The following is a 12,162-nucleotide window of genomic DNA, read 5'->3' as shown; positions in this document are numbered from 1 at the left end:
CCCATGCTTGACTCCAGAGTGGACTTTTTATTTCAAGTTCACCATGAGTAAAGGTTGGGGGAAAGAGACCCGAGTCTGTCTGTCTCCTTGGCTGGGGCCCAGTTGGATTTCCATACATGGTTCACACAACCACAAGCCCCCACTGGCTAACGTCGCAAGAGTTCTGAATGTTGGGATATAAGGAGAGAATAACAGTGGCAAAGTGTTGGGGGTCTGTTTTTTAAGAGGGAAAAAGAAGATTTTTCCCTTCCCCAAGAACCCTGGGGGCAGCTGGTCTGGTCATGTGGCATTTACCGGTATTATTTCTGTTCTGACTCTGCACACTTGTGACTGGAAGGAGCCTGGTTAAGAGCTGGAAGGGTATTTTGCTCTGATTTAGGGTCTTGCCCTCTTCCAAGAGACCAGCAAGTCTGTGCCAATGTCTGTGTGCTCCCAGAGGACCAGCAAGACTGTGCCAGTGTCTGTCCAGCCACCATGGGCCAGAGCCCTGGCCCTGGTGAGGCCTTGCCCAAGGCCCAGGGACTCTGCTCTGTGGTTGCCAACTTCTTCTCTTCAGTGGAGAGGGAGGATGGGGCCTTCCCAAGAGGCCTGAAGGACTGCCCACTCTTGGCAGCAAGTCCAGGTAGTTGCTGGCCTCCGGCCATCTGCTTCACCTGCTTCACCAGGCCTGGTGCTTGGCTGGGAGGCCCTGGGGTCTGCTCAGCCCCTGCAGGTGCTCTTCCTGAGGCCTGAGTTGCTGGCTCATACAAAAAAGCCTTGGCAGGGGGCTGAGAAAGAAGTCTGGCCTGGGTGAGTGATTTAACAGCTTGCCAGGAGTGCTCTGAAGGGGCCGCTGCTTTGCCCGGTGGCTGAAGGACAGGATCTGACACAATGCCTCTCTCAATGGCTCGTGACATCTGTCCCAGACCTTTGCTGGCAGGCCACGAACTCGACTCCAACACTGGCATCTTCTCATCAACCTGTGGTGTGATCTCATGGGGAGAAGCTGCCCGTTCCTTCTGGCGAGGAGTTAGGTCTATGAGATCCATCACCAAAGCAGCTCTATTTTTTGACTGAGTATTCTGGTCCACAGGCCTCAGTGCTTTTTCTTTAGCTACCAGGGTCTGGACCACAGCTGACAGTACTTTGTCAGGAGGTGGGAGTCTCTGGGACAAAGAGGCATGGGATTTGTCGGGGGGCCTGTCTGCAGTCTGGGGTTTGGGACTGCTGGTGACTAGCAGTTTGTCTGGCTGTGGAAGTCTCAGGCCAGTAGGGACAGGGGTTTTCTCCAGTGACTGGGGCCTTGGGCTGGCAGCACCTATGGATTTATCCAGCCTTGGGTCAGCTGTCCCCAGAGGTCTTTCCAGTGGTTGTGACCTGACTGAGGGTGAGGAGCTTGGGCCGGTCACTGGAGAGGGTCTGTCAGATAGTTGGGGTCTTGGTCCTGCCATTGCAGGTGGCCTGTCCAATGGCTTCTGGCTGGATACCAAGGATTGGGATTTGGTCCCTGACCCAGCAAGGTCCCTGACCCTATCTACAGGCTGGGGCCTGGAGTCAGTTCTATCAGGAGGCCTTTCAGGCAGCGGTGGCCTCTGACAAGTCCCTGCCAGAGCTTTTTTGGACAGCGACAGCGTCTGGTTGGTGTCAGCAGATGGCTTGTCCGACATCTTGGGCCCCTGAGCAGCTACTCCTGATGATTGCTCTGCCAGGTGAGTGCTTGGGCCTGGAGGCAGCGGTACTGTAGGAGGTACATACTCACGGATCTCCCCAGGTTCCAGAGGGTTGGGCCCACAGGGGTCATGCTCAGTACAAGACAGACGCCCATCCAGTTTGGAGATAAAGAGCATCCCTTCCCGATGCTGCTTACAAAAGGAGCTGGGACACATCTCACAGAAGGAGGCTGCTTCCTTTCCGCAGATGTCACACTGATGCCAAGGACACTCCCACTTCCCTGAAAACACAGGTGTGAAACAAAGGCTTAGGAAAACAAGACATGCATATGAGATGGGTCATGGCTCTGGAACTAAGTCAAAGGAGTGATTTCAAACTGCTGCCTTCTGCAGAGAGCTCATGCCACTTGCCCACCTCCCCTCTCCCGGGATCTCAGCTTTACTTTCTGCAAAATGCGTAAAAATAACAGCCAAGTATCAAGTAGTAACTGAATATCAATTAAAACCCAAGCAGGAGTAAAAAACAACAACAAAAAAAACCCAAGCAGGAGTAAACCCTGATTTCTACAACTATTTCCAACAAGGAGAAAAGCAACAACAACAATAAAACAAAACCCAAAGCTCCCCTTAGATGGAATGTGAAGATATTACTTTCATATTTTTACAAACTCCATTTGTGCTGTACAGCCTTTAAATATTCAACTCTATGGGGAAAATCTCAGCCAATTAAACTGCTTATTTGGTTATTACTAGGAACAGGGAGCAGATACACAAAGGTGAAAAATGGAAGCAGATTTACCTTTGCTCAATGTTAAGTCTGGAAACTAGCACAAACTTTACCTGTGTTGTCCACACAGAATCAGCAGGAAAGACCCAAAGCCAACCCAAGCTGCTCTCTTTTCCCCTCATTTCATGATACCCGAATCTCTGCCATGGACAGTGTTCCGTCCCAGCTCTTTCCAAGTAAACTATGCTAGAGCTCACTCCTGGCTCATAGGCAAGATCAGTTCTATCACAACCTGTGCCAGCTACGGCCCTGAGTAATTGCTTCTGAAACAATTCCCCATTTCCATCCATTTCCTGGCACTGAGGTCAGTGTTATGGCCTTGCCCCTACACTACCTTAGTTTCTATTATTTCATTACCCTGGCAACCACATATTGAAGGAAAGCTAATCTGGGGACAAACTCCTCTCACTCCCACCCTTCTTTATGGGTTGCTGGGAGGATAAAATAACATAAAATGCTTGACAGAGCGAGTGAGTTTCTGTTCCCTTCTCTATAACCTAGGATTCTAAGCCTTTGTTGTCATTTATTTTGACACCTCTCAACACTATGCATGGGAAGACCAAAGGGCTCTGAGAATTCTGGCAGAGAACAAGGAGAGCTCTAAATGGATTTTGGCACCAACCTGCTGGTCGCTTGGTTAGATTGAGACAGTCTGCATGGTAAACTTTGGGGCAGCCTGGCTTCTTACAGGAGACGAGCTGGCCAGCATCCCCACAGCTGAAACACTCATCCTCTCGCTCCTTTGTGATTTCACCCTGGGTCCTGCGCTTCCCCTGTTGCTTCTTCTTGAATTTCTTTGACTTTTCCTCTGTGGCAATGGGTTGATTCTAGAGGTCAAATATTGTCGACACATTAGTTGTATGATCTTGACCAGGTTAACTATCCTCTCTGAGCTTTAGACTCTCCTCTGGAAAGACACAGTCCTCATAGACTATTGTGAAGTTAAGAGAAAATACAGGAGAAGCACTGGGCATATCATAGGTACCCAATAAATGGTAGCACGAATTTTATCTGGTATCAACTACTCCTACCACTTGAGCGAAGTAAGAGAGAAATGTGCTGCTTTTTGTTGACACACAAGACTGGTATTAAAGGTCATCCTTTAACAATAAGTTTTATTTTTATTCTTATATTTGTCTAATTTCAAAACTAAGGAAGAATTCTCTGGGTGTGTGTGTCACACACATTTCTTAACTTATTGAACAAACCTTCACTGAGCACTTAGTATCTTAGTATGAGCCATGTGTTAGGAAGACACAGAAAACTAATTTGTGGCCCTTGCCCTTGACAAGCTATGCATCTTTACCTAAGTCAGTTTAGGTTCATGTCCACCACTCCCCAAGACAGACCCTGGTGCAGCCCGCAGGTCTACTCTGTGCTCCCTGCAGACCACACTTGGTCACCAAAATGCATGGTTTTCATCGCATTATTTATCTCGGCCTAGGAACATCCAGGACCAATCCAATTTATTGCCAGCCCACAGTGATCTCCTCCCATTTCTAAACTTCTGCTCCTGAATTTCCCTTTCACTGATTCATGTGTGAAATGCTACAAAGACCCTAAAGATACAGAAACTGACATCCCTAGTGCACCTAACACCATTAAACTCTGTTACTGTTTTAATTTATAGGGACTAAGTCAACTGCACATCTTAAGGAACAAGACTATTTAACCAACTAACTAAACAAAATACAAAATCCAATATAAATTTTCTTATTTAATAGATAAAAGAATAATCACTGGGTGTTCTTCATTTATTATAGCTCAAAATGATTACCCTCTTTAGCTAGTGGTTTCCATGCTAATTTGCATTTTTCAGTTCTTAATGTTGACTTCACAATCAAACAAGCATAATGGGAAATACCCAATTGGAGTCACTGTGTAGTCTACTTTGCATCAAAATTAAACTTCAATTTTCAGCATGCTGTTACTTACAATAGAGAAATCTGGAAGCATCCAGATGTTCATCTATTATGGTTCATCCATTATATAAAAATTTAAACAGTCACTAAAAATGATGGTTGTGAAAATTATGTAACAGCAAGGAAAAAATGTTGTATAATATTTAAGAATTATAAACAATTCTTAACAGTTATAGAACTATAATTCAGTTAAAGTACACATAAAAAAACCAGGAAGTAAGATACAACAAAGTTTATACTGTTACATGGTACATGGTTAAGATTAAGGGTCCTTAAAAAAAAAAAAAAAGTCCTATGTTTATCTACAGTCTTATACTACGTTTAGAATCTTAAATTCAATATCAGATTCTTTGATATCTTTAAAAAGGCAAAAAGAGACACAGAGACAGAGACTGAGACTCTTTCTTAGGAAATGTGAGTAAGATCAACTAAGACCAATAAAGGACATGGGAAGTAACCTACTTTACAGATTCCTATTTTACAGCTTTTTTAGCTAGAAAGGTATCACTAATTAGAAGTCAGATTGTTCAAAACACTTCAACAATATCCAAAGACCCTCTCTAGTGTACCAAACTGATCAGCAGAATGCTTAGTTAAATTGCCAGTGTCCCTACTGACAACTATTCAATGTCATTATTTCAAAAAGACATCTTCTTAAAATGAAGACTCAGTCCTGCCACAGGTTAGGGAGGGAGGACCACACCACTATCCCTGATGCAAACGTTTAAAAGGTACCTTTGGCCTTACACCCAAAAAGCCACTGCAGTTCGGAGCTCCACATTTGCAAACAGTCTTTCCATTCCCAAGACATTCTAGGTTGTAGTTGAAGGTAAGTTCAGTGCCTGAATAAAAGACCATGAAAATATTAATATCTATGGCTTTAATTACATTATTTCTGTATTAATCACAAAAGGCAGACTTCCAAGAGAACAGATTAATTTTTAAAAGAGGATTAAAAGGATTTAACTCTAATCGCACTATATTATTAACATACTAATAAATCCTAATCCTATAACATTATTAATGAGCTAATATAACTTAGTAACAGAAAAACGTATATGACTTCACAAGTAATTTTTTTAAAGATTTTTTTTGATGTGGACCACTTTTAAAGTCTTTATTGAATTTGTTACAATATTGCTTCTGTTTTACTTTTTGGTTTCCTGGCTGCGAGGCATGTGGGATCTTAGCTCCCTGACCAGGGATCGAACCTGCACCCCCTGCACTGGAAGGCGAAGTCTTAACCACTGGACCGCCAGGGAAGTCCCAACAAGTAATATTTAAAGTAACTTTTACTATAGATGTGTTAATCCCAAATTGTTTTTTATTTTTTTCTAACCATTCAGATTCAAAATATATTAATTCATTACCAAAAACAGACAAACAGCAATTTATTGTGCACTGATGTGCCAGGCACTGGGAAAGCAAGTATGAAGGAAACCTGTCATCTGTGCCAAGGTGAGTACATCTTACCAGGCAGCACTCAAGGGAGACAGACATGTCAATACAGAATAATACCAGAGAACTCTAGACCACAAGACCTAAGCCCTGGCTATACATCCCAAGTTACACCACAATCTAGCTGGCTGATTTGAGCCCAAGAGTCCATTTGTTAAATGCAGATAACAATCTCACGAACTTACTGAGAATGACATAATGTACATAGCAGAAATTTGTAAACTTTAATAGGAGATGTACAAATTTAAGGTATAAAAAGTCCCCTTTCTGTCACAAGTGCATTTCATCAAAACTGAGAGCAAATAAATCACACATTCAAACTCAAAGCGTGTTAGGGAAAGCCTAACAAATAGAAGAATTTTATACAAACATACAAAGAGGTTATCTCTGGGTGGGGGTAATGGCTTACCGTTAATGTACAAAGTGATAATTGTTCAGTCAAAATTGTCAAAACTTAGGAAGATTTCCCTTTGCAGAATGACAAATCTTCTATCAGTGAGACTAATTAATATATAGTTTTTCATCTAATATTGGAAACATAATTATTTTTTAATTTGGTTGAGCAAATTATAAAGCAGCTGGCTTATATTTAGGAGTCCATATGGTACAAATGCTAGAATCACTTGTGGCCTGGTAAGAGGCTCACATTGTGAGGAGCCTGTAGGAACCAAGACTGACCAAGGTAACAGCAGGGTCACATCTCCCCTCCCCACTGTGAACTTACTAGACTGAATGATGGGTAATTCTATTCACACTAATCTTATTTAAAAATTTATGAGCATATAGCTGAATTTTCATATATTTAATGTGCTTACAATGCAACTCAACCACAAGATAGCAAGACACTTGGCATAACTTGCTGAACCACACAAGGGGATAATCAGAAAGGTATCAGTATGCATACAGGAAAGCCGTTCCAGAAAACAGTCTAAAATACAATAATCTGCAATCTGGGGGGATGGCAAATGGCACTGGAGAAGAGATAAACAAGGAGTGAGTATGACACATTGAAGACAGAAAGTAACAGGTATGTGAAGAGCCCATGAGGTTGGATGTGTAAGGAGGAGAGCAAGCTGAAAGTTCTGATTCCATTCGCAAGGCTGAAGCTCCTATGGGCACTCTGCATGGCAATGAGCACATTCTGTCTCAATTCCCCCATCCCACCCTTGCAGACTGGGAGGACAGGAATAAGGTCTATCAATTCCCACACCATTCTACCTGAGCTGAATGAATATGGGAGAAGAGAAATTTGTGGCTAGACATGGTAGAAGAGGCCATCCCCATGGACACAGACTAAACTTCAAAGTAGAAGTGTGGTACTAAAAGCAGTCAGGACAGAGATAAGAACTGAAGTCACATGGCTAACATTTGAGTAATTAATACAGAGGAACACTGCCCCTCCCTCCCCCAGTGTGGTTAGAGAGAAAAATGGAGAAAAGAATGAGAGCTATATCAGATCCAAGAATCCAAGTAACATAGATATGCTACCAAATACTTTACAGCACTTTTGTAAGGATTAAATGAGACAATATGCTTGGAACAGTGTCTGGCATTGGATAAATGGTAGCTCTTACAGCACTCACTTGATAATTCCTGTTACAAAGCAGAAATCTACCCGATTTACTCTGAAGCCATCCATTCCAAAAACTTGATACAAGTTACTGATTTTAAAAATCACTATCATTTAGTCCAACAGAGTACAGTGCACAGTGATGCTCAAGCATTGTTACTTTCATCATTAAACACTTTATGTGAAGCAATGCAAAACAGGAAAAAGGAACCAGTGGCTCAATTTTTAAAATATGAAAACTGTCAGAGCCTTTAAAATTCTAAAGAGCCTAAAAGACTCCTGGGCAGCAGTATATTTAAATGATAGAGAAATAGATATATTGCCGGGGGGGGGGGGGGGGGTGTTGGGTGTTATCCACAGATTGAAAAAAGAAAAGGCAACAGACAAAAAGCTGACAAAATTGCTCTTTAATTACTTTATCTTGATTAGTGTTTCCTGAGGTAAATGACACTGACTGGGCAAAGCAAAATGCTCATATGGGATTTCTGCTTTGAAAGTCATTGGACTACGCTACTGTCAATTACAAACTACCCAGGCCAGTCTGATCTCATTTTGAGTTAGGAGAGTGATATGAAAATGCTTTGCTAGTATTCCTGCAAAACTTATTTTGAAAAATTATATTATACGTCCTTATACATTCAAACTTATACAAGTCTAAATATTTTTAAAAATCATGCAATTTAGAGGGTGTCATATGTATATGTATATACGATATGCTTACAATTTTTTCATCAAAACCTTGACACTAAATTTTAAGCTCCTTTAATTGATGGAAAATATCCATCATATAACTTTACTTTCAAACCTCTTAGCCCTATCAGGTTTACTTTCAATTCAAATAAACATCTTAATATCGTGCTGATTACAACTACCTCACTTCTACACTCTGAATTCTCAGAGACATAACAGGCATCCAGGCATGCCACAACATAGCTGTGCATTCTCCAAATGTCCAGTTCTTTGAGACCCAAGAGGTGAGGGTTTTTGTTTTTCTTAGCCTTGGGCTCATAAACCATAAAATTCAGATAGGTAAGAGGTGGATATTTGGTTTATACAGTGGATGAAGGGCAACTGTAAAAGGAGACCTGGACTGTTGACACTTTCTAAGGCAGACCAGTTTTTTTAAAAAATAAATTTATTTATTTTATTTATTTATTTCTGGCTGCGTTGGGTCTTCATTGCTGTGCACGGGCTTCCTCTAGTTGCGGCGAGCGGGGGCTACTCTTCGTTGCGGTGCACGGGCTTCTCATTGTGGTGGCTTCTCTTGTGGCGGAGCACAGGCTCTAGGCATGCGGGCTTCAGTAGTTGTGGCACGCGGGTTCAGTAGTTGTGACACATGGGCTTAGTTGCTCCACGGCATGTGGGATCTTCCCGGACCAGGGATCGAACCCGTGTTCCCTGCATTGGCAGGCGGATTCTTAACCACTGTGCCACCAGGGAAGTCCTAAGGCAGACCAATTTTTAAGGAGTTCATATAAAAGCTATGGAAAAGGTCTGGAAATTTATTCCTTTAAAACGATCCAGGGAATTCCCTGGTGGTCCAGTGGTTAGGACTCGGTGCTTTCACTGTGGTGGCCCCTGGTTCAATCCCTGGTCGGGGAACTAAGATTCCACAAGCCGTGTGGCACGGCCAGAAAAAAACAAACAAACAAACAAAAACCAAACATCCATGCCCAAACCTTGAAGACATCATGCTAAGTAAAAATGAGCTAGCCACAACAAAACAAATATTGTATGACTGCACTTCCATGAGATTCCTAGAGTAGCTAAAAAAATCACAGAGACAGAAGATAAAATGGTGGTTGCCCGGGGCTTGGGGAGGGGGGAAATGAGGGAGTTATTGGTTAATGGGTATCTTCAGTTGGAGAAGATAAAAAAGTTCTGGAGATAGATGGTGGTGATCGTTGCAAAACAATGTGAATGGACTTCATGCCACTGAACCGTACACTTAAAAATGGCTAAAATGGTAAATTTTATGTAACGTGTATTTTACCATACCACCACCACAAAAAAAATACCTGGTACATGCCAAGTACCACCTGGAAAGTCTTTTATGTATCCTTGGGAGTTTGCAACCTCATTTTGGATTATAGAACATATGGGATTTTTAGATAATAAAAACTGAAATCCCATTCCTAGCTCCAGAATCCTTAAATGATTCTTACCTGCTTTAATGTCACTCAAGGCAAAAAGGCCAACACGGGTATCTCCATTCACAGACCACTTCTGTGTTTCACAGTTGGGCTGGCAGCAATGATTCATGAATCGAGCATAGTTTCCTTTGGGACCAGCATCAATAATACGATCCTAGAATTCCAAGAGATGCTGTTCAGCAGACCTCTACTATTATTGATTAAAATTAGAGTAATAATAAATAAGCTGGAGTTTCTATTTGTAAAGTTTGATTCATCCAGAGGGGTGGTCTCAGAGTGTAGTCCCTTGACCAGCACTAGTATCACCAACTCGGAATCCGTTAGAAATGCAAGTTCTTGGGTTGCACTCCAGATATACTAAAGCAGAAACTCTGAGGCCCAGCAATCTGTGTTAAGCCCACTAGGTGATTATGATATATGCTAAAGTTTGAGGACCACCGTCCTAGAAGTAGTAGCTTGTTCCATTCTCTTAATCAGGTAGTCCTGAACCCTGGCTACACATCAGAAATCACCTAAGATTTTAATAATGACATCAAGACCCCATCCTGAACAAAGATCAGAGTATCTTGAGGTGAGAATCTCACAATCCATAAAAGTACAACTCGGTAAATACAAAGTTTCACACCAAGAAAGGTCTATTATAAAAGTTAAAGGGGGGTGGGGGAGAGGAACCTAGCAGAACGTAATACTCAGGTACAAAGAGGAATCTCAGTATACACAGAAACGAAACACATTAGGATGCTGGAATTAGAAATAAATCCCATAAACAACAAGGTCCTACTGTATAGCACAGGGAACTATATTCAATATTTGGTGATAAATCATAATGCAAAAGAATATGAAAAAGAATATACATATGTATAACTGAATCACTTTGCTGTACAGCAGAAATACATACAACATTGTAAACGAAATATACTTCTATAAAATATTAAAAAATAAAAAATAAATTTAAAATAAATAAAATAAAACATGTTGGAAACACACATACAAAAAAAGAAATCCCAAATATAATTCTAGACACCAGTGAAATGTAACTCATCAGAAATTCCAAATGCACTAATTAAATACGAACAAATCAGTGTCTCAATCTGTAAAATAAAAAGTAAAAGAATTATTATTTATTTCTCTGGCTTCAAGTTTTAATCTTATAGGAAAAACACTAAAAGACATAATCCCGAACTTACGTTGGACACTGAAAAATAATGCTAAAAGCAGCTGTATTGCCTTTTGCCATGGATGTACAGCTAGAAATGAGCAACCTTACCTAACTCCAGGACCCTGATCAAGCAATCCCTATGAATATGGGGGAAAGACACTGTTTTGGACAGTGTATGACATGCCTATAAACACTATAGCTGGGACAACACTAATTCACAATCTTACAACAGTGGAAATAACACTTTTCATTACTTACTTTGTCTAAAGTGAGCATATAGAAATTAGTGATATCGTGTTCTTGGGCATAACGGATTCGAGCTCTGCACTCTTCTTCATCTATTAGCTCACCCACATATTCATTGACAAATTCACCCTGGAACAAGAAATAGCTCTTGACTTAAGTGGCAAAAAGCATAACTGTGTTCACAGGTATACCTTATTTTAAAAAATTAATGAAAACAACAGATTCTCCAAAGCAATTCATGCACATTTAACTAGTCACTTTAACAAAGGTTTATTCAAGAAACCACATAATATAAATATGATGCTTCAACTATTTGAAAATATGAACCATCTCCCCACTCCTACCACAGCCAACAGCAGAAAACTTGGGATACACCTTAAGATCAACCAAAATGAAAGTAAGTAAACTAAAGCTCCACTATAATGGTGATATGGATAGTCGGTCCCTTTACCTGTCCAAGAACCTAAAAGTCAATTTCGCTAAACTATCCTCTTTTTCCTTGCAGCATGCCCTGCCTACTGCCCTTCCACATTTCACATCACTGTCCTCCTGACTCACTATACAATAGTCATACTGGCTTTCTCTCATGCTATCCCCTCTACCTGAAATGCCTGAACACTCAACCAGCCTAAGCCAACAATTACTTATCTTTCAAGTCTCAATTTAAAATATTCTCAGGGACTTCCCTGGTGGTGCAGTGGTTAAGACTCCACACTCCCAATGCAGGGGGCCCGGGTTTGATCCCTGGTCAGGGAACTAGATTCCCACATGCATGCCGCAACTAAGAGTTCGCATGCCACAACTAAGGAGCCCACGTGACACAACTAAGGAGCCCTTGAGCTGCAACTAAGGAGCCTGCCTGCTGCAACTAAGACCCAGCACAACAACAACAACAAAATTAAAATTCTCAGAGACAAGCTAGTTTCAGGCCCTTTGCCACATGCCTCCAGAACCCTTTGTGTTTCCACATTGGGTGATTACTTTTTCAATGTCTCTCCGCATCTAGAATGTAAACTGTATGAAAGCATGGACCATGTCTCTCTTACTGAGCACTGCATCACACAGCAACATGCCTGACACACAGACGATATATACTAGTTACTTAGCAAATGACTAAAATAGACCAACTCATATTCACTTCCTTTCCTAGACACAAACTTCAATAAAATTCTTCAAAAGGTATAACCAGAGTAAGGTTTATTCTATTAAAATGTCAAA

General features: G+C 41.3%; 1 protein-coding gene across 1 annotated transcript in view; it reads right to left on the bottom strand.

Moving 5' to 3' along the window:
• Positions 1-12: 12 nt before the first annotated feature.
• Positions 13-12,162, bottom strand: part of NSD1 (nuclear receptor binding SET domain protein 1) — a 134,764-nt gene continuing 122,614 nt past the window's right edge. Inside the window, 5 exon segments of the mRNA XM_036847310.1 lie at positions 13-1,930; positions 3,059-3,263; positions 5,094-5,200; positions 9,552-9,693; positions 10,957-11,073. Coding sequence (XP_036703205.1) covers positions 300-1,930; positions 3,059-3,263; positions 5,094-5,200; positions 9,552-9,693; positions 10,957-11,073 — 2,202 coding nt within the window. The 3' untranslated portion in view covers positions 13-299.

The sequence above is a fragment of the Balaenoptera musculus genome, chromosome 3 (genome assembly GCF_009873245.2).
Source record: "Balaenoptera musculus isolate JJ_BM4_2016_0621 chromosome 3, mBalMus1.pri.v3, whole genome shotgun sequence".
In the NCBI taxonomy this organism is placed as follows: Eukaryota; Metazoa; Chordata; class Mammalia; order Artiodactyla; family Balaenopteridae; genus Balaenoptera; species Balaenoptera musculus.
This window is presented reverse-complemented; position numbering and strand designations above follow the sequence as displayed.